Source organism: Hemiscyllium ocellatum, chromosome 3 (assembly GCF_020745735.1).
Source record: "Hemiscyllium ocellatum isolate sHemOce1 chromosome 3, sHemOce1.pat.X.cur, whole genome shotgun sequence".
In the NCBI taxonomy this organism is placed as follows: domain Eukaryota; kingdom Metazoa; phylum Chordata; class Chondrichthyes; order Orectolobiformes; family Hemiscylliidae; genus Hemiscyllium; species Hemiscyllium ocellatum.
In genome coordinates, this window is record NC_083403.1 from 138,702,226 (window position 1) to 138,725,539 (window position 23,314).

The 23,314-nt window shown below is 40.4% G+C and overlaps 1 protein-coding gene across 1 annotated transcript in view; it reads left to right on the plus strand.

Moving 5' to 3' along the window:
- The window catches only part of LOC132834804 (syndecan-1-like), a 51,487-nt gene extending 34,043 nt beyond the window's left edge, over nucleotides 1-17,444 (plus strand). The window contains exons 2-5 of the mRNA XM_060853851.1: nucleotides 5,479-5,584; nucleotides 8,742-9,199; nucleotides 12,441-12,651; nucleotides 14,412-17,444. Of these exons, the coding sequence (XP_060709834.1) occupies nucleotides 5,479-5,584; nucleotides 8,742-9,199; nucleotides 12,441-12,651; nucleotides 14,412-14,581 (945 nt within the window). The 3' untranslated portion in view covers nucleotides 14,582-17,444. The remainder of the gene's footprint in view (nucleotides 1-5,478; nucleotides 5,585-8,741; nucleotides 9,200-12,440; nucleotides 12,652-14,411) is intronic.
- The last annotated feature ends 5,870 nt before the right edge of the window (nucleotides 17,445-23,314 follow it).

Here is a 23,314-nt window from a genome sequence, read left to right on the forward strand (position 1 = left end):
AGTCAATCAATTTGAATGTTAGGAGCTATAATTAAGTTAGCTAAAGGAGAATCTGCAGGTTAATGTATTTGTTGCAATACCTTCACTTCCTTCCTCCAAGTCATCAATATGTATTGTTAACAGTTGTGGGCCCAGCAATGATCCCTATGGAGGCCACTGGTTGCAAGTTACCAACCTGTTTCCTACCCATTAGCCAATTCTCTATCCATGCCATTGTACTATCTCTAATACCATGGGCTCTTATCTAATGACTTAATGTTTTGTGCACTGCCTTGTCTATTGTTGCCAGGAAGTCTAAATACAACACGACTACTCGTTCCCCTCTATCCATTCTGTTCAGAAGTCTAGATGACTCTTCATCAGAGCTCTGAGTCATCCAGACTCTAAGCGTTAGCTTGCTCTCTCTCCATGGATGCAGTCTGACCTCCTGTGATCTTGAGTATTTCCTCTTGTAGCTTTGTGTAAGTTTTGTTTGCTTACACTAGTGTGATATTATGTCACACTAAAGGTTCTTATATAAACACAAATTAATGTTGTACACACATAATTGAAATTCTGTGATAGGCTGACAACGGAACATGTGTTAGAATAAATAGGTATCCTTAAGCATTGTCCATTCATCTCTAGAACTCAACTTTGGATTACTGAAATTCAGCTTGTTTGTATTGGCTGCTAACTTTGGCCAGATGTTTTTAATGTGAGAGTTTTATAATCTAAATTTAGGTGTGTCCTTGTTTCTGCAGGTAGAAGGCAGGAATTTTGTATGTTACGTGTACTAAAGTATGGTACTAGAAATGTTTGTAAGAAATTAATTCCTTCCCTTTCTGTACAGAAATTAATAATTTGATAATATCTCATTATTAATATGTGGCTTTTAAAACTTTGATGTTGTGTAACTTATTATGAGCTGAAAATGTGTTGCTGGAAAAGCGCAGCAGGTCAGTCAGCATCCAAGGAGCAGGAGAATTGACGTTTCGGGCATGAGCCCTTCTTCAGGAATTAGGAGAGTGTGCCAAGCAGACTAAGATAAAAGGTAGGGAGGAGGGACTTGGGGGAGAGGCTTTGGAAATGCGATAGGTGGAAGGAGGTTAAGGTGAGGGTGATAGGCCGGAGTGGGGTGGGGGCGGAGAGGTCAGGAAGAGGATTGCAGGTTAGGAGGGCGGTGCTGAGTTCGAGGGTTGGGACTGAGACAAGGTGGGGGGAGGGGAAATGAGGAAACTGGAGAAATCTGAGTTCATCCCTTGTGGTTGGAGGGTTCATAGGCGGAAGATGAGGCGCTCTTCCTCGTGTTGCTATGGTCTGGCGAAGGAGGAGTCCAAGGACTTGCATGTCATTGGTGGAGTGGGAGGGGGTGTTGAAGTGTTGAGCCACCCACCCCCGCCCCCACCCCCACTCCGACCTATCACCCTCACCTTAACCTCCTTCCACCTATCGCATTTCCAACGCCCCTCCACCAAGTCCCTCCTCCCTACCTTTTATCTTAGCCTGCTTGGCACGCTCTCCTCATTCCTGAAGGACTCATGCCCGAAATGTCGATTCTCCTGCTCCTTGGATGCTGCCTGACCTGCTGCGCTTTTCCAGCAACACATTTTCAGCTCTGATCTCCAGCATCTGCAGACCTCACTTTCTCCTAACTTATTATGAGGCATGCCAATATTTTGGTTTCCAAATCCATCAGACACATTTAGATTATTAAATTCTGTAGCCATTTTGTGGTCACATTTTGAAATCTAATTAAAGATGCTGAGTGCTACCTTAAAAATATGTCAGATTTTTATCTGTCATTTTATTTCAGAAACTAAAATGTTGATTTTAGAGTGGTGCTCACACTGGCTTTTAAAAAACAGATTGCATACTCTGAAAAGAGATTCCACAATCATTGGCATTGTGACTTTGAGGGAACATTTCAACATTGTAGCCTTAATTTTCACTTGAGGAGATGGCCTCATGATATTGCTGCTAGGCTGTTAGTCCCGAAGCTGAGATGATATTCTGCAGAGCTGGATTCAAATCCTGTCCATGGTACATGGTGGAATATGAATTCAATGCACATCTGGAGTTAAGAGTATAATGATGACTATGACTAGATTGTCAGGGAAAGCTCGTCTGATTTACTAATATCTACTAGGGAAGGGAACTGCCATCCTTACCTAGTCTGGTCTATATGTGATCCAGATCCACAGTAAAGTGGCTGACTCTTAACAATTAGCAATGGGCAATAAATTCTGACCTAGCTAGCAATGCCCTCATCCTGTGAATGATTTAAAAAATCAGATACCTTTATTGTGTTCTAGATAGAGAAATGTAAGTTTGTAGGAGTAAAATACTTTCTTCAAAAGGTACGTCACAATTAAATAAATTAATCTTTGGCTGCATTTAGCTAGTTTTCCTGTATGACCTTACCTCAGTAACCTTTACACAGATCCAATTTTCTGAAGCCTTATTGAGGTATCGTTTGATTGTTAGTCTGAAGTCCATTGCCACTCCTTGCTTGGCACAATGTATTTACCATTAAACTGTTTCTGATAGTGTTTGCAGAAAGAGAATGTTTGAAGTACAAAGTTTATTTACTGTTAAATGGTAAATATTAACACTATGTATTTCAATTTAACCTTTCCATAGAATTTGGGTTGTAGTCTTTTACTGTAGACTTACATCTTCAACTTCCAGGAGTTTTTTATACATTTCACAATTTTGGAATTCTGTGGTTCCGTGTTGAGTCTTCTGAAGAACCAACATCATTAAAAATGCTAATTTTCTGAACATTGCCTCTTTAATGTTCATAGGACCTTGTGGTTAACATTGGTTACTGCATTTCCTACATCAAAACAGCAAGAATGTTTCAAAGTAATTAACTGGCTGCGAAGCATTTTGGGACCTCCCATGTTCTAAAAAGATGCTGAACAATTTTAAGTCCTTTCTTCATAAAACCTGCAAAGCAGTTTACTGGGAATGTGTGTTGTACTAACATGAATGTGTTTGGGAACTGACAGTGCACAGAAAATTTAAATCCTGCAACCCCATGTTCAGAATTAATTTTAAAGTTTTAGCTCTTTAAATTCTGTTTTTAACAAAAGCAGCCTAAGCCTTGCCTGGTATTAGTCTGTGATAGCTTGCCCTCTGAATGTAATAACCCAGTGCATAAAACTTTTTTGATATTTAGTGCTGCCAAAATATGTGTGCTGCTTTATAATTGCAAGGTTTTATCAAATATTCATAACTCCCTCTTTGTGATAGTATTTGTGTGCAATACTTTATTTATGCCATGCAAAATGCAGATATGCAAATGAGATGGCAATAAGATGCTTCAAAGTCCCTATAATACTGCCTGCAATCTGATCATCACATTGATGTTAATGCTTTAAATACATTTATTTATCTGAGCTTCTATTTCTGGATTGGGTGGGACAGTGATTAACACTGTTGCCTCATAGCATCAGGGACCCATGGGTGACTGTCTGTGTGGAGTTTGCACATTCTCTCCATGTCTGCATAGTTTTCTCTGGGTGCTCTGGTTTCCTCCCACAGTCCAAAGATGTGCAGGTTAGGTGGATTGGCCATGCTAAATTGCCTCAAAGTGTCCAGAGATGGGCAGGCTAGGTGGATTAGCTGTGGGAAATGCAGGGTTATAGGGTTGATGTGGAGGAGCTGGTGTTGGACTGGGGTGGACAAAGTTACAAAGCACACAACACCAGGTTTTAGTCCAACAGGTTTATTTGGAAGCACTAACTTTCAAAGCACTGCTCCTTCATCAGGTGGTTGTCACCTAATCCTTTCACAACCCCTCTGAAAGCTACTGCTTCCAAATAAACCTGGTATTGTGTGGATTATAGGGTGTGTGGACTTCAGAGGGTCAGTGTGGACTCTGTGGGCTGAATGGCCTGCTTCCACACTGTAGGGATTCTATGATTTAGCAGATAAATGTCTTGATTCTGGAAGTGGGCTTCACAAATTAGAAAACTGCTAAGTTCAGGATCTGCTTGTGTTGGGTTAACGATAATAATGTTGCTTTAGTTGACTTCAATGCCTCTCGGCATTGATACACAAAGTTACCCCAGGCACTACACCTGGCAGAAAATATGTGTATGTTTGCAGTTTTGTGACAAGGCATCTCGACACAGTATTGGGTATGATCTAGATGAGATGAAGATCATTAGTTTCCTATCTCTACTATTATTTAGGAAGTGAATAGGTGACAGCAATAAACAGGATGTTAATTCCAATAATATTCTTCTAGCAGAAATAGAAACCTCTTAAACTATAGTCTGACAATTTTAATTTTTGTCACACATTAGGATAGAGAAGTGTCCTGTGAATTAAGCTATTTTAAAGAGAGTTGAAGAGATTTGTTCTGAAGCTTTAGGTAAAAGCACCAAAATATTATGAAATACTCAAACTGGCAGCCAGATGCTTGTATACACTGGTGAATTCTGAAGGAGTACATCACTGTAGCCTTCCTGTGTGTACCGTGCTCTCTGTACAAGTGGGTCAAAGTTATTTTAAGTCTAAAATAAATAAAAGACAATTTTAAAGCTAAAGGCTGTTTTGTAAGGATATTGCAAACAATTTAACATTTTCTCAAAACTTTTTTAAAGGATGATTGGTTAAAATGTTGTGCAGGGAGTGAAAAATACAAAGATACAAAAGAAGATGCTGCAGCAGTCTGAAGCTGTATACAACATCTGGCCGGTTGTATTTGATTGGATTGGTTGAAACTTGTATCTTATGGCAAAAATAATGTTTGGTCCATTCCCTCCTGCTAGTGGCCCTTTGGAAGACCTAACCCCTTAGTCCACTTTCCAATCCCAGGGATCTTATTATAAATACTTACTCACTTCTTTTGTTAGAGCAGATGAATCTACGCCGAAGAATTGTACATCAAACTAAAAACTAACCAATATCAGACTTTATTCCCTCCCTTTTTCCCTGAAAAGAGCCCCATAAAAGTGATTAGCCGATGTAGCATCTTGTGTGTTTTGGGAGCAGAAGGGAAAATGACTCAGTAAACAGGAAGAGATACTAGTTTTGAAGTGAAACCACATATATTGCATGATTAGTCAGTATGATTTTAATTACCATTACTTTGTCTGAAATGGTTTATTTAATGTCTGCAACTGAGCTGTGGTAAGTACTGTGGAACAGATTAGCTTATTGTATTTCATTTAGGCTTGTTCCGATGTAGAACCACAAAAAGAGATTTAACCACTTCAAGTCCCTTATCTCACTGAAATGGAGATTTTCGGTCACAATCTCCCATTCAAAAATGATTTTACCCTTTTTATTCATTGCTGCATAATGCTTTAATATTATCAAAAATAAGACATAACAAGGTGTTTTGGACAACTTTTCCTTTGTTACGTCCAGGCCTGAGTGTAGGTATAAAGATTGTAAACACTGTGAAACTAAGGTTCAATTGGGAAGATTAAAAATTCCTTTATTTTTAATTTCACAATATTAATATAATCTTCTTTGAAATAGGCAATGTCTTCAACAAAGGTGCCAGAAAGCCTAGGTGACTATGAAATAGATGGATCTGGCATCGAGTCTGAAGATGATGACATCTATTCTGGCTCTGGCTCTGGTGGTAAGTGATTTTTTTTTGTCTCAAATAATGTTCCTGGATGTTTGACTTAAAGTTTTACATTTAGATGCAGATAAAGTTTAGCCATAATCATTTTTTTATAAAATGATCAGGTGTGGCACAATGTTTGATTGGATGCTATAATCCATAAAGAATTGTTTTTATCACCGTTTGCACATTCTTGCCCTCTACCCATCGCCATCTCTAAAGCAACACAAATATTTAAAACCTTTTCAAAATGTAACTATTTCTGTTAGGAAGTAGGGAAAATTGAGTACTGTTCAGCCAACTATTTCGATGTGCATAGTGCTGTTTGTATACCTCTTTGACTGAGCCTCCAATATTTGGGATACACCAAGAAAAATGTGCTGTTATGAGTCATTGAATCCGTATGATGTGGAAGCAGGTCATTCTGCCCATCTAATCCCTCTAAAGAGCATCCCATCTATCCCAGTAACTCAGTATTTCCATGTCTAATCCACCTAGCCTGCACATCATTTAGCATGGCCAATCCACCTAACCTGCATATCTTTAGACTGTGGGAGGAAACCAGAGCATCTGGGCAAAATCTGCACAGACACAGGGAGAATGTGCAAACTCCACACAGGCAATCTCCCAAGGCTGGAATCGAACCCGGGTACCTGGTGCTGTAAGGCGGCAGGGTGAGCCAGTATTGCCACCCCTAAATTTAGTGAGTGTTTTGTAAGCAATAACAAAGAAAACAGAAAACAAATAATTGCAAGAAAAGGATTTCCCAACTTCTTGTGGGATCTTCCCATTCTGTGACATCTGGTTACAAATCCCTGGACATCCACAAAGATTTCTAAGGTATGTAATCACCCCGGTCATGTGATGTTGTTACCCTGATCATGATGCAACGTGTAAAGAAACCAATGTACAACATTCATTCCCATTCTCAGTGAGGAACAAAACTCCATTGGTGACTGTTCTGTCTGACCTATCACCTTCACCCCAACGCCATCCACCTATTGCACTCTCAGCTAGGTCCCCCCAGCCCCATCCCTTCCCGTTACCTCTCCACCCCATTAGCCTCATTCCTGATGAAGGGCTTTTGTCGATTTTCCTGCTCTTGGATGCTGCCTGACATGCTGTGCTTTTCCAGCGCCACGTTTTTGACCCTGATTGTATGATAATGCTGAGCAACAGCAACCAAAACCAAAACAACCAAATTGTCAGTCAAAAATAACTTATGTTCTGATCCAGATAGGTATCCAATCACCAAATCAGAATGAGTTGTCAAATCTCCAAAACAGTGTGGAGTCATACAGGCATGCAGCACATAATCTGGCCCTTTGGCCCAACATGTCTATGCTGCCCAACAAATAATAAACTACACTAATCCCATTTACCTGCCATTTTAAGTACTTATCCGGATGCTTCTTAAATGCTACAAGAGTGTCTGCCTCCATGACCCTCTCAGATAGCATGTTCCAGAGTCTACCACTCTCTGAGCGAGAAGCTCTTTCTTCAGATCCCCTTTAAACCACTAACTCGTCACCTCAAAAATTTATGCTCTCTGGTCTTGAATACTCCTGCTAGGGGGAAAAGATTCTCACAATTTACTTTGTCTCTACTTCTCATTATTTTGTATATCTCAGCCAGATTCCCCCTATAGCCTCCTGTGCTCCAGAGAAAGCAAACCTAATGTATCATGTCTTTCCTCATAACAGAGACTGTTCAAACCCAGGCTACATCCTGTGCACCCTCTCCAGTGCAACCATGTCCTTCCGATAGTGTGCAACCTGAACTACATGCAGTGTTCCATCGGTGGCCTAACCATGTTTTATAAAGTTGTAACTCACCCTCGTGGCTGCTACTTTCTACCCCTGCCACCCACCCCCCCATACCCCCCGGTTAATGAAAGCAAGCATCCCAGATGCCTTCTTCCCCATCCTGTCCACCTGTGCTGATACCTTCAGGGATCTATGCACTCGTGCACCAAGGTCCCTTTGTTCCTCAGTGCTCTGTTGGAACCTAACATTCATTGTGTATGTCCTTCCCTTTTTAGATTCTCAAAATGCATTGCCTCACACATATCAGGATTAAATTCTACCTGTCATTGGTGTATCCAATTTACCAGCTGATTAGACTGTCATTCTCACTATCAACAACACTAATTTTCATGTCATTTGCAAATTTACTAATTGTTCCTTTTACATTCACATCTAAGTCATTAATGTAGATAACAAACAACAGGAATCCCACCACCACTAGTCATAGGGTTCCAGTCACAAAAATGGACCTCCACCTTTGCCTCCTATTTGCAAGCTAAGTTTGGATCCAGTTTGCCAGCTTGCATTGCTAGGGTCATGATTATGATGTCATCACAATAATCATATATAGTTATCAGTCTCCACCGTACTGAGCTCTGTCATCTTGCAGCATGACATGCTACAGTACATCCAAATGGCTTAGATATAACCCAGACATACAAGTATCTGTTATTACAATCTATACATGTGTATATCAGGCACTGTGACGAAAGTTCATTGATTCAGTACCATATGACTCTCATTTCATCCTTATGTTACAGGAGCTAATGTGTATTACAGCATAATAGTTGCAGATCATCCATCTTTAATGGCCCATCAAGTCAGTTCCTGTAACATTTATGACAGATAAGAGCTTCTCAGTGCACTAGGCTTCTGAAAGTATCACTAAATCATTATTTGTCATACAGTTAATTGCAGAAGTATTTTGTCCAAGTAAAAATCTAAACACTGGGAAACATAGGATATTTTGCCATGCACACTGGATAGTTTTGGTGCATGAATTGTTCACCAAAGTTGATTTGCTGCAGCACAGGTTTAGATGACAATGTAATCCAGTGGTCACAGAATTTATGATTTAGTGCTACCTCTACACAGCAGTACCCATTTCAATAGCCTTCATATGAGTATCAAATCCTGATTTATATAGAACAAATGTTTAGCTACGTGATAGTTGAGCAGGATTTCCTGACTTGATCAAAGAGTTAGTTTCTCGTTGTTTTCATTGTTATTCGACTCTGGCATGATAGCAATGCCTTGATAGAAGGTGAAATTCTTTCAGAGACACTAATTTAATATCGAATATGAGTTTAGAATATTGCAACAGAAATGGATGTTCCTCTAAGTGTTCCATTTTTTTTCCCCTGTAGATGGCTTTATGCTAAGAAATTTTGATGTGGAGCATACAACGACTTTTCGCACACTTCCTTCAACAACTTCAAGTAATTTCCATTCATCAAGCCAAGTAGCCATGACAAGTGATATGATCACAGAAGCAGATGTGAATATTTTACTGGTGCATCATGACTTACCAGTAGTTGATACAACTATTGGAGCCACAGTGACGAGTAGTAAATCTGCAACTTTTATTCCACAAGGCACTGATATTCATCTTGTTCCTGAAAACAACACTAAAAGTTTTCTGGCACGTGGAGTTGGATCCAAACATGATGTTACTGAAGTGAGCAGTGCCAAGCCTACTGTTTATGCCACATTACCAGAGAATGCAGTTACTGTTGTCGATGATGAATCCTTAGCTGTCACAAAGATGTTTGCAGCAAATGAAATGACAACCATGGTGGGTCAAAATTCTGAACAATCTGAAAAGGTGAGTTTGAAAATAAAATCCAATTTTTACTGTGAAGTTAGTTCTCAGATCAAGCAATACATGCAAGTTCAGTTTGTTAAAGGAATAGACTAAATAAAAATGACTACTCACATATTAATCATCACAGAATGAAATTTCAAGACCAATTATATTTTATAAAAATTAAACATCAGGCACTCAGTGCCTTAATAGGTTTTCCTTAAATTCTTTGAAATTTTAATTGAATTTTTAATCTGAAAGCGTTAAAAAGTGCAAATCTGCTAAGTTTCAAGTGTACTTTTAAGACCATTACTGCATCAAACATTGTGATGTCAAAATATCCTAACTGGGTTTTGTCCGGCAAGGTAAAATGTGAAGTGTTTTTAATTTTCCCCTCCGCACAAAGCACTAACTTAAGTGTTGCTAGATCTCATAGAGTCATAGATGTTTATGCCATGGAAACAGGCCCTTCAGCCCAACTTGTCCATGCCGCCCAGTTTTCTCAATTAAACTAATCCCATTTGCCTGCATTTGGTCCGTATCCCTGCATACCCATCCCATTCACGTAACTGTCCAAATTTATTTCTTAAATGACAAAATTGTACTCACGTCCACCATTACCCTCGGCAGCCTGTTCCAGACATTCACCACCATCTGTGTGAAAACATTCCCCTGTGGACCCTTTTGTATCTCTCGCCTATCACTCTAAACCTATTCCCTCTAGCTTTAGACTTCCCTACCATTTCTGGAGTATTAGCCAAACAATCACTTGATGTGTCAGCATGTAGTTGAAGGAATCAGAATTAGATTTGATACTGCCGACAAGTACATTCTTTGGCATGCGTTAATTAGGACAAACGGCCTTTCTCCCCCGACCAACTGAAGTGTCTTACTGCTCCCTTGATGAAATCATGCTGAACATCTTCCAGGGCTACACACCTGTATATCCCAATGTGAATTTATCCATTCAGTAATCTTCTTCAATTGGATTTGCAGAGTGAAATCCAACTTTGGTCTACAAGGGTGGATGTGCCACAATGGTAATACAATAAACCAGTAATCCACAGACGCAGCTGCGGGCACAGCTTCAAGTCCCACCAACTGATTAATTAATAAATCAGGAATGTAAATCTAGTTTCAATGATGGTGACTGTGGCAACTGTCAACAAAAAAAGAATCTTGTTCATCAATGTCCATTAAGGAAGGATTACCCCTATGTGTAACCAATGTGGTTGATTCTTATCCAACCTCTGAAACAACCCCAGCGAATCACTCAATTCGAAAGCAGAAATGGGCAACAAAATCCTGACCTTAATAAAAACTGAAAGATCTGCTGATGCTATAAATCAGAAACAAAAACAGAAATTGTGGAATTTTTTATTTTGAAGCTTCTGTCTGCAATTTGCAATAACTCGAATTTAATAAAACTTTGATTATTCCTAAAATTTTTGCCTGATTTCTGTGAGGAGCTCACAGCACCAGGGTCCTAGGTTCGATTCCAGCCTTGGGTGACTATCTGTGTGGAGTTTGCACATTCTCCCCGTGTCTGCGTGGGTTTCCTCCGGGTGTTCCGATTTCCTCCCACGGTCACAAAGATGTGCAGGTCAGGTGAATTGGCCATGCTAAATTGCCCATAGTGTTAGGTGCATTGTCAGAGGGAAATGGGTCTGGATGGGTTACTCTTCGGAGGGTCGGTGTGGACTTGTTGGGCCGAAGGGCCTGTTTCCACACTGTAGAGAATCTAATCAAATCTAATCTAAGTGGAGAGTGAGATAGTTGATGAAATGCAAAAGAACAATGCAAATGAGATTGATATATATACTTCACAGATTTAAAAGAAAGTAGAACTGTTCTAAATTAGTGCTCAACATATCAGGCAGCATCTGTGAAGAGGAATCAGAGTTACTGTTTCGGGTCTGGTGACCCTTCCTCAGAATAGTTGTGAGGAAGGGTCTCTGGACCCACAATATAAACTCTGATTTCTCTTCACAGGTGCTGCCAAAATATTGGCCTTATCAGTGATGGTCACAACCCAAGAAAATAATTTTAATAAGTATGTACATTTACAAAAACAGGTAGTTTTACTGCTTTAAATGATTCGTACACAAATTGGGCCCATTTTAGCAAAGATGTTTTTCCTCCAAGTATCAACTCCCAGTCATTTGCAATTACGCAGATACAAAATTTGTCATGAATCAGTACAACATAATTTAATTGTAATTTTAAATGTACTTTAGAAAAGGTTTTTCACATTTAAGTGCGATACCTTGCTAAAGTTTGAAACAACTGAATCATTAATAATTTAATCGAGCACCTAATTTTAAATTAATAAAAATGCATTTTAATAAGTTAGAGTTATTTTCTAATAAAAACATAAAGTACTGGAGATGCAGAAAATCTAAAATGAAATAAAAGTTGACGGAGAATTTGATCAGGTCTGACAGCTTCTTTGGAGAGAGAAGCAGAGTGAATATTTTGAGTCTGGAATGACTCTTCTTCAGAACTGATGCTGGCTGGAAAGTTATGGGCTGTTTTGCTGCTGCACTTGGCCCTCCTTCTCCTTTGTCAACAGCATAAAGTCTATTATTTTCCCTGAAAAAGATTGATTTTGGTCTCAAAACATTAACTCTAGTTTTCCTCCCTGCAGATGTTGCTGAGATTCTCTTGCGCTTCTGTTCTTATAAAATTTAGTTTCTAGCTAAATTGGAAAACAGTCGTGTATACCTGAGTTTAAAAAAATTTAAAATGTTTAACTTTGTGATTTCGTGCCCAAAAGATCCTGTTTAATTTTAAAATCTTCACGAACATTTGAACAAGCAGTTAATGGAAATTCCTAGCGGCGATAAATTCATCCTGGAGTAGCAGTTTTATGGGAAGTGTCTGTTTTGAGTGTGATGTGTTGAAAACTAACTCAAAAGAACACAGACACTTTACTTGAGCATCAGTTACATAGATTTTGACTGAATTGTATCATAAATAAACACTATTATGCTGAAACTTAAGGCTTTACAATTTTCACATAAAGGGATTCTTTGTTTGTTGATGTAGGGGTACATGCACTGAAAAACACCGTTACCTATACTCAAAAATTGCAGATCAGGAAGATGATTTTCACTTTCAGCAAATATTGATACACATTATAAATACCGTACTAAAAAGCCCTTGTGGAATCTTTATTTTGAAGTATCTGTGTACTATTTGCAATAACTTGAATTTAATAAAACTTTGATCATTCCTAAACTTTTTGACTGGTTCCTTTTAGGAAGTGAAGAACGAGATATTTGATGATTTACAACTGAACAATGCAATCACTGAGAGTGATATATACTTCACAGATATAATAGAAAGTAGAACTGTTCTGAATCAAAACCACATTCTAGATACAAAAACATCTATTGAGCCACCGCAGGAGAGATACTCTCATGAAGCCAGTGCATCTGGGAGCTTTCTGGAACGAAGGGAATTGTTGGCAGGTACGCATGTTACATTTTTTTGTGCATCCATTGTTTCTCACGCAATGCACACATACAGAAACTGCTGCAAATACATTAGTACGTGTAAAGGGAAAAGATACTTTTGCATTTTCGGATGTAAGGTATTGATCTGAGCAAATCTTCCAAGTACTCCACATGACAAACATCAAACTTTTGCTGACAAACCTACTTTGTTTCTGTCATTTAATCACAGATTTCACAAAATATTTTGTGTGCTGATTGAATGTCTAACATTTCTGTATAACACAAATCTTAGTTTAACAAGCATTTCTGCCAAAGACTGCATTCTATGAAACCAACAATTAAGTAAATTACGCAGACCCTTTTAAAAGGAGTGATAGCACCAAAAATGCAATATGTATCACTGGAGGCATTCACTGCAGCAAGGAGTGAAATGGGAAGCCCTATTTGATGATGCTGGGAACTATGGGCTGCCTTATGTTGGGGCAGGAAGGCAGTGAGATGGCGAGAGGGACAAAGAGTGGCAGATAAACGTTTAAAGAGGCAATTATTGTCTCATTCAACCGAGTTTGCTGATTTTCTTGAGAATTGAATGTCAGGTGCATTGTCAGTTTCCCAAAAATTCAAAAGATGGTGGCATTCTGATGAAGCTTCCCATCCAAAGAAGGAAGTTAGCTATTCAGGAGCTGTCTTCCATTGGTGTGGAAATGTTTCCAGAAGAGGAGGGAAGGCCATCACTGAGATGAGGGGCAGATCAAATGATCTGATGGACAGCTTAAAAAAATTGTCTGGTGGTTACCTTGCAGTGAAAGAGGAAGGGACAAACTGACATAGGTGGGATCAGGAAGGCCTGGGTCACATTGGGTAACATCTCCTACAAAGGCAGCAACCGGTAAAGTGGAGAGTGGGATTAAATTATTCCTGAGATTCATTCATTCAGTTCTCCTGGACAGCAAAGCCAAAGAGGAGAGATGCAGAGGGAGAATGGACTAGCTACTGGGGGCACCAACAATGGAGATGTAGCAGCAATTAGGGGTGGGCATTAAATGATGATTTAGCCCCCAGGAATGTGTGAAAGGATGCCAAATGCAGCAGGAGTGAGTACCAGGAGAGGGCACATTGCATCTCCAAAGCTTTCAGTTGACCTTTTCATAAGATGACACCTATGCATATCGGTAAATCCCAACATTGCTGATTTCTACTGCTGAATCTGTCCAGATTTCTTTAATCAGGCTGAAGGTCCTCTTCCTTTCATGGGTGATTTGTGTTTCCTTCTAGTCTTGTGCAACCTTTAAAAAAATTGAGATGTTAAAACACGTGGAAATATTTAAAGGGACAAAAACATGTTGGCATATGGTCCCTTTTTATTTGCTATTTCAGATGGACTCCCCATTTGCACTAAGATGAACAGTCCTGTTATCAGTACTTTCAAACATTCTAATCCCAATTCCCACACTAAATTGTTTGTGTGGTTATTAGTTTTCTGCCTGCCTGGTTTCTTCCTGATGAAACAGATTCTGAGGACCAGTCAAATAAGAAACATTGGGAACATTGACTGTCCAGTGGTGCATCTATTGGTATTTAGTATGCACTAAACTGCATGTATAGTTGTTGAAACATGATCTCATTGTGTTTCCTTTTGGGGGAAGTGATTGTGTCTTTGCAAGTTCGGAGAGATTTGGGATTTGCAAACTATCTTCTTCCCGATAGAAACCTCTCAGGTGTGAATATTTTAGGTTTTTTTCTAACATTTGATTTTGTTTCATTTCATATTCCAGCAACTGTTGCTTCAGGATTTGTGGGACTTGTACTTGCTGTTCTACTTGTTGCGGTGCTCGTGTATCGAATGAAGAAAAAGGATGAAGGAAGTTATACGTTGGATGAATCCAAGCAACTACCAAATGGAGGCTACCAGAAACCACAAAAGCAAGAGGAGTTCTATGCATAAATGTATTTCTAAAAATGTTATCTATCAATCTTTTATGCAAAATGAACACTTTTTTTTCTCTTGCCTGGATTAGAAAGTGAATCTGAAAAAAACCCGCCAGTCTAGCCTCTATTACCATGCCACAATGATTGTATTTTTTGACAGTTCTGATACAGACAGAGGTAGCACGTTTGTCCTGCAACGAGATGTCTTGCCATTTGGCTTCATGGGTGAGGAGACTTGGTTAAATTTTCACTGCAATTTTTAAGTTGTAGAATACAGCTGCCTTTTGAAATGGTGGGATAAAATAGCTTGGCTTTAAAAAAAAACACTTAGGATAAAAAACCCAGCTGGGAATGCACAGTACAATATTGTAAAGCCACAAACTGCCTAAATCTTGTAAATGTTATTATTGTAAAAGGATCAGCCAAATGAGAGGGGTAAAAATGACATGGGTTCTTGTACTATTGTGATTTCAAGTTGTATGGAAGTTGACCCTATGTACCTATTGAGATAGGTTTACATTAGAGATTCCTAGTGAACTTGGTCATGCATTGTTTTTAGTTGTGTGTTACAATTCATAGAAAAAGATGCATTTAAATTTTTAAAGAGGTTAACTAAATTCAGGCATTCCTTCAGTTCAATTGGAATTGAAGGACTAATTGGTAAAATGTAGTCCATTCTAAATACAGTAAACTTTGTGTTATCTGGCACTCTTCCCTTTCGTTCACCTTAATTTCTGACAGGTCCACGTTTTAAAAGCTACTCAATGTCCAGTTTATGCATATTAACAACAACAATGGATTGTAAACCTGAAGAAATCGTTCTTCATCTTTACATTGAAATGATTAATGTTTTGCGTCTGTTTTGGTTATTCACCATTTGGAGTAACCGATGGTGAAGCTGATTTCTTTACAATAGCTGGTCTGAAAGTCATGCTGTCAGTTGTAGTGATTCCACTATGCGGCAGCCCCGTAACAGCCACCCTTCATCTGCTGTCTCCTCTCAACTCTTCAAAGACAACTCAGCACTTTGCCCTGAACCTGGAATAACGTAGCACCCCATTAACTAACATTTTAGATGAAATGGCACCGACCATTCCCCTAGAGTGCCAGATAACCTGCATTTTACTGTTGTTTAATTGATCAAAGTGTGGGGACGGCCGAGGCGGGAAGGAGTAGTTGAATGTTGCTTTGTGAGTTAAGTATACTTTTGGTCCTGAAACTTTCAGTTAATTCCTGCAGTCGATATGCTTTTATACTGTAGCAAGTCATTGGAGCGTCTAAACCCTTTTAAAGAGCTGGGCCTCTGAAATTAAATGAGGGGATGGGGTGGGCGGGTGGTGTGTTGGGGAGAAAGGTTGGAAGTTCCATGGTCTTACATTGACAGGGTTCATACATGGGTGTTGGGGGCTCAAACAAGGTGAAGTGTGAGTTGGCTGCTGCCTACTTGCCTGTCCTGACCTGGCTCCCATTTCCCAGGCGGCAAAGGAGTTGCCAGGCAACCAGCCTGCACTTGGACCTGACGAATAGCTGGTTAAGTGGCTCATCTTGTCTTTGCTGCTGTTCCACCGACAGCAGAGGAGGTCCTTGCCAAGTGGATGGCAAGGCAGCTGTTGTAGGGTAAAGATGGGGAAAACCCATTTAGGGGTCCAATGTCTATTGGATGAACAATCCTCAAGATCATTGCCCTGAATCATCTTCATTGGTTTTACAATCCTCACCCCCACCCTCCTACTGTCACCTCTCTCCCCCTTCCCAAGTGGATTCTTCCAGCCAAGCCCTGGATGTACTTGAGGTCCCTTCCATGAGCTCATCTTCCTCAGGGAATGCTTGTAGACCCAAAAGTGGCCACTATTTGGAACTGGCAGTGCCGAGACTGTTTGGGCGATTGGATTGGGCCCTCAGCTTTCCCGGGGTAGGCCTTGCTCCCTGGGTTAAGGTGACATCTCACCTTTACCCAATTACCATGATGCTTTGGGGCAGCCAGTATTGGTGGGAATACAAGCTCCATGAAATGTCAGGTGATGTGGCAGGAAATCCCACCATCTCAACCATCCTGCCCTCAGTAATGTTCAGTGTTCATCCACCCCAATTCTTTTTTTTGCACAGACGAGTATTTTTGTTCTTCTTGATATTCAGTGGTGTTGATCTTTAATTTAAATAATTGAAATTGATCATTTTCAGGCATACCTCTGTTTTCTCCCTGAAAGCATAACGCAATTACTCCATCTAATCTATCCAAAACACTATGTTGAGACACTATAAGGTCCACATATGAAATACAGTCACCATTTATACAGTCAAATACAGCCAAGTGAAATGTCTTGCACCTTTTATACATATTGTGTTAAAAAAAAGAGCTGGGATTTGAACTAGCAGTCAGTGATATGGTTCTTTCTCAGCTGCTGCACAGTTCCTCCTATACGTTTCTGCATTCCTGATTTATATTTCTAACAATGGAACAACTTAACGCGGTTTTAAACTTATGAACAAATGGGTGTATAAAGGAGACAACTGTATATGCCTCCCACTGTTTTTGAATCACTGCCATTTTGAAGAGTTGGGTAAATGGAATTTTGTAAAGTTGAACTGTAATTGCAATTTCATGACTCAGCAGTTGAAGATCTGCATTTTCTAAAGTTAACAAAAGAATAAACCAAATATAATTATTTTTGTATGATAGAGCTAGTCATTAATCTTTGTTTAGAATCATTTATGACTAGCAAACTGGCTAGATGTCAAAGGATTTGGTTAAATGGTGTTTGTGACTTTGTGACTCTTATCATGACTGTTGAACTTTATTCTGACCTTTCATTCATGCTTTCTATTTATTAACTGTGTTGTTTCGATATGTATCAGACAATAAAAGAACACAGAAACAATTCATTGTCAATAATTTATGAAAACATTTAACTTAAACCTGAAAATTAAGTTATTTGAGAGCTCCTTTAAGGTTGCGTACATATATTTCAGGATTTTCAGTTGTAAGTTTCCAAAGAAGTGCAAAATAAACTATCAGACTAAATAGGTTTATATTGCTTAGCAAGATTTATGTCACTGGTTAAATGCACAAAGGTAAGACACAACAAGCGACTTAACCAAATACAGAAGTATACATCTGTACAGTTGTTTCCTGTAATCTGAGATACAGCAAGAGTTTAAGTGAAGCAATCAGACCCTTACTGTCTTGGAGACTTCCACATTAAGATGCAGTATGTGCAAAACTGTAATCCAAAAAATCCTTTGTGCAATATCAGAGCCATCAGGCACATGATATAAACTGTGAACTGTTTTTCCTGCTGTTGCCCATCTTTTAATTAAGCTTTAGAGATTGTGCAGTGAAGTATTAATATCCCTGACATGGTTGTTGTCCTGCATATTTTACCCAACGCCTCACATTGAGAGATTGCAATGATTTATTCCCCTTTTTTCTGACAATCTGTATGAACATATCAAACAAGTCATTCTAATTCTCAAGTAATTGTTGACTTTAGTTTCTCAACAAAGCACTCAAAACACAAAGAGTTTAATTTTCAAACATACACTTGCAACACAATGTGATAACTAGATCAAGCTGCATGTAGCTGAATATCTGAATAATTTGCTTACCACATGAAAGCTCAACTAAAAGTGGGATCATATCTTGAACTCTCAGCAATCCTGTTTGAAGCTGTTCCTTTCATTGATGCAAATACACGCACACACACACACTCCCTATTTATAGAGTCATAGAGATGTACAGCACGGAAACATACCCTTCGGTCCAATTCATCCATACTGACCAGATATCCCAACCCAACCTGCCAGCACCAGGCCCATATCCTTCCAATCCCTTCCTATTCATATACCCATCCAAATGCCTCTTAAATGTTGCAATTGCACCAGTCTCCACCAGTTTCTCTGACAGCTCATTCTATGCATGTACCACCCTCTGAGAAAACTTGCCCCTTTGGTCTCTTTTATATTATTCCCCTCTCGCCCTAAACCTATGCCCTCTAGTTCTGGACTCCCCCATCCAGGGAAAAGACTTTGTCTATTTATCCTATCCATGCCCCTCATGATTTTATAAACCTCTATAAGGTCACCCCTCAGCCTCTGCTGCTCCAGGGAAAATAGCCCGAGCCTATTCAACCTCTCCCTATAGCTCAAATCCTCCAACCCAGGCAACATCCTTGGAAATCTTTTCTGAACCCTGTCAAGTTTCACAACATCTTTCCGATAGGAAGGGGACCAGAATTGCACACAATATTCCAACAGTGGCCTAACCAATGACCTGTACAGCCACAACATGACCTCCCAACTCCTGTACTCAATACTCTGACCAATAAAGGAAAGCATACCAAACACCTTCTTCACTATCCTATCTATCTGCGACTCCACTTTCAAGGAGCTATGAATCTGCACTCCAAAGTCTTATAAAAATTGCAACTTAAGTAGATGTGGTAGAAACGGAAGAGCATAGTCCTGCTAAAATTGTTGGGTCTAAAGATGCGATAGGTGAACCCATTGTATCAGTTGACGAATTGGAGTTTAGATCTTTTTAGATCAGGCATTTCAATGCCCTAGTAGTTAACATTTCTGCCCTCGGAAAAAGACTCCAATTATCCATTCTATTCACACCTCTCATAATTTTGTACCCAATATTCCAACAGTGGCCTACAGCGCCTGTACACCTGCAACATGACCTCCCAATTCCAATAGTCAATTCTCTGACTAATAAAGGAAAGTGTACCAAATACCTTCTTCACTATCCTATCTACCTGCGACTCTACTTTCAAGGAGCTATGAGCCTGCACTCCAAGGTCTCTTTGTTCAGCAACACTCCCTAGGACCTTACCATTAAGTGTATAAATTCAACTAAGATTTATTTTCCCAAAATGCAGCACCTTGCATTTATTTAAATTAAACTCCATCTGCCATGCCTCAGCTCATTGGCCCATCTGATCAAGATCCTGTTGTAATCTGAGGTAACCTTCTTCGCTGCCCACTACACCTCCAATTTTGGTGTCATCTGCAAACCTACTAACTACACCTCCTATGCTCACATTCAAACCATTTATACAAATGGAAAAAAGTAGAGGACCCAGCTCCAATCCTTATGGCACTCCACTGGTCACAGGCCTCCAGTCTGAAAAATAACCTTCCACCACCACCTTCTATCTTCTACCTTTGAGCCAAATGGCTAGTTCTCCTTGTATTCCATGAGATCTAACCTTGCTAACCAGTCTCCCTAGTTCAACACCTTACTGAAGTCCATATAGATCGCATCCACCTCTACCCTCATCAATCCTCTTTGTTACTTCTTCAAAGGTCTGAATCAAGTTTGTGAGACATGATTTCCCATGCACAAAGCCATGTTGACTATCCCCAATCAGTCCTTGCATTTCCAAATACATGTAAATCCTATCCATCAGGATTCCCTCCAGCAACTTGCCCACCACCGACATCAGGCTCACCAGTTTAGAGTTTGCTCTTACCACCTTACTTAAGTAATGGTTCCACGTTAGCCAACCTCCAGTCTGCTGGGCCCTCACCTTTGACTATCGCTGATGCAAGTATCTCAGCAAGGGGTTTGGTAATCGCTTCCCTAGCTTCCCAAGAATTTTAGGATACACTTGACCAGGTCCAAGGGACTTATCAAGCTGAATTGAATTGAATGGAATTGAATTGAATTTATTGTCACGTGTACCGAGGCACAGTGAAAAGCTTTGTCTTGGTGAGCAATACAGGCAGATCACAGAGTTAAGTAGCACAGATATAAATAATAGGCAAACAGCAGCAAAAGTGAAAATTCAGTTACAGGCAAATGTTAAGAGTTTGTGAGTTCATTCAGTATTCTAAAAACAGTAGGATAGAAACTGATATGAAACCGACTGGTGCGTATGTTCAGGCACCTTTATGTGTTTCAAGATGTCCAACCTTTCCTCCTCTGTATTACGGATATTTTTCAAGATGTCACCATCTATTTCCCCATGTTCTATATCTTCCATGTCCTTCTCCACAATAAACACTGATGCAAAATACTCATTTAGTATCTCCCCATATCCTGCGGCTCCACACAAAATTGTTCTTACATTGAATGGGTTTTCTTTTTCCTGCTCTATGCGTGTGTTGGCAGGCAGGGAGGGGATTGAGCTTGGCAGGATGAGTGCAGATTAGATTAAGTCTGGGGCAGGAAGGAGTTAGGTTGACTTTTTTTTGCCCCATCTACAATGGAAGGTCTTCAGTGATAATTAACAGGCCTCCTCCTACTGTGGCCGGTATTGATCTCATTGCAGTTGGAACTGTCACCATATGATATGTTCAACAAGTAAACTGGAGTGGGCAACTTGTCATCGCCCTGGGGGTGTAGACAGATTCTTGATGCTGAAGGAGATGCAGGAATGTAGAGTCGAGGTTAAATCACATTAGCCGCGATCTATTCGGATGGAAGGGCTGAGTGGCCTAATGTGTTCCTTGCTTGTATGTTCATTTTAATTATTTATCAGAATTCTATTTATTGGATCTCTTTCCGCCAGTATGTTGGAATTCAGGAACAGGTGCTCGACTGAAAAGCCTGTACAAATGATTGATAATAGCTTTTTAATATTTCTGACATAAACATATGAAATCAGGTCAAAATTGTAATCTGCTGAAGAACATCCAGCCTCGATATTGAATCTAATAACTTCAGAACTCAACTGCATGATGCCTGTCCTCTATTTCTCTTACATTCTCTCCTGCTCTACCCACCACAACCCATCCAGCCTTGCCTTGTTTACTTTGAACTCCTAGAATCCCTACAGTGTGAAATAGGCTACTTGGGCCAACAAATCCACACTGATCATCTGAAGAGTATCCCACCCACACCCATTACCCTTTCCTAAATACTCTACATTTCCCCTGACTAATGTACCTAACCCACCCCTGGAGACTATGGGGTACTTGGCATGGCCAACTCACCTAACCTGCACATCTTTGGAGTGTGGGAGGAAACTGGAGCACCCGGAGGAAACCCATGCAGACACGGGGAGAATGTGCAAACTCCACACAAATAGTCACCTGAGGCTGGAATCAAACTCGGGTCCCTGGCACTGTGAGGCAGCAATGCTAGCCACTGAGCCACCGTGCCACCCTACTTAGCAGGGAAGGTCAATTCCTGTCCTTTCACACTTTAATATACACCCTTTTCAATCTTATATCCTCCACTAGTAACAGTCCCTTTTGTCTTTTACACTGGGCTTCTGTTTCAATGACAAGACTAAAAATAAGGCGAAAGTGAGGACTGCAGATGCTGGAGATCAGAGTCGAGGTTAGAGTGGTGCTGGAAAAGCACAGCAGGTCAGGCAGCATCCGAGGAGCAGGAAAATCCTGATGAAGGGCTTTTTGTCTAAAAATAACGTTGTCCAACTCCTTTCAGTTCTGAAGGAAAGTCATATCGGATTCTAAACTTTAACACATCATCTCTCTCTACATGTCGCCAGAACTGCTGAATTTCTTCTGCACTTCCTGTTTTTATTTCCGATTTCCAGTTTTCTCAATATGTCATCTTTAAACTCAGCTCTCATCAGTTTTAGCTTTTTCTCTGTGCAGTGGATCTGCACAGATCCACTTCCAAGGCCAATGTTGGTGGTGAATGCCTATCTCCCAGAGAGTCCCATGTTCTCCCAGGCCCTACAACCCTGTTCCTGATGTATCACCTTTCCCTTCTTTATCATCCTTTACCCTCTGCTGTCAATTAGTTCCACATTGATTCCCTCCATCTATCTACTCCATAGCATCCCCCCAATACACCCCAAGATGTGCATTCCACTGATCTCCAATGCTGACCAAGGCCCATGTCCTAATGGTACTGAGATATATCCCACCAGTTCAAGCAGGATGACTGGCCATACCCAGGCCCCAGGACCGTTAGCACAAGTTAACTTTCTCTCATTGTACTGGGACTCTAACTGGCAGCAACTCCCCATTGTTTTGACGGAGGCTGACTCCATCTTGGTATTTGAAATGTGGTCGTATAAACTGCTGGCAGTTGAGTTTGACTTGCACAGTGCTAGACAGCACATGTCCACCCTTAACTGATGAGCGCTGAGTTTAAAGGCAATGGGGTGGAGGGGCAGGGGGCGGACAGTGGTGAGAATATCACAGTCAGGCCTTGCCTGTTATTTGTTGTGTCCAGCATTTCTCTCAATGGCCTGTCAATAGCTAAACATCGCCTGCAGATGGAAAATAGTTGGGGCCGCAACTGGACTGGGGCAGTGTCAAACAGGCACAATCCATTAATGGAGATTCTTCATGGGGCAATTAGATTAGATTACTTACAATGTGGAAACAGGCCCTTCGGCCCAAGAAGTCCACACCGTCCCTCTGAAGAGCAATCCACCCAAACCCATTCCCCTATACCATGTGCAATTTAGCATGGCCAATTCACCTAACCTGCACATCTTTGGACTGTGGGAGGAAACCCACGCAGACACAGGGAGAACGTGCAAACTCCACACAGTCACCCGAGGCAGGAGTTGAACCCGGGTCTCTGGTGCTGTGAGGCAGCAGTGCTAACCACTGTGCCACTGTGCTGCCCATGCATCATGCATGTGCAGATTGCATGTTCACATCATTTGCAATCATGTCATCATGAAAGGCATACAGTGTGTAAGTACCGGACATGGGCAATGTCAATGTGTGCCTTTGGTCATGCAGTTAGACTTCTCTGAAGGCATCACAGAGGCACCACCAGGTCACAATGCACACAGCTAACACAAAGCCATTTCGG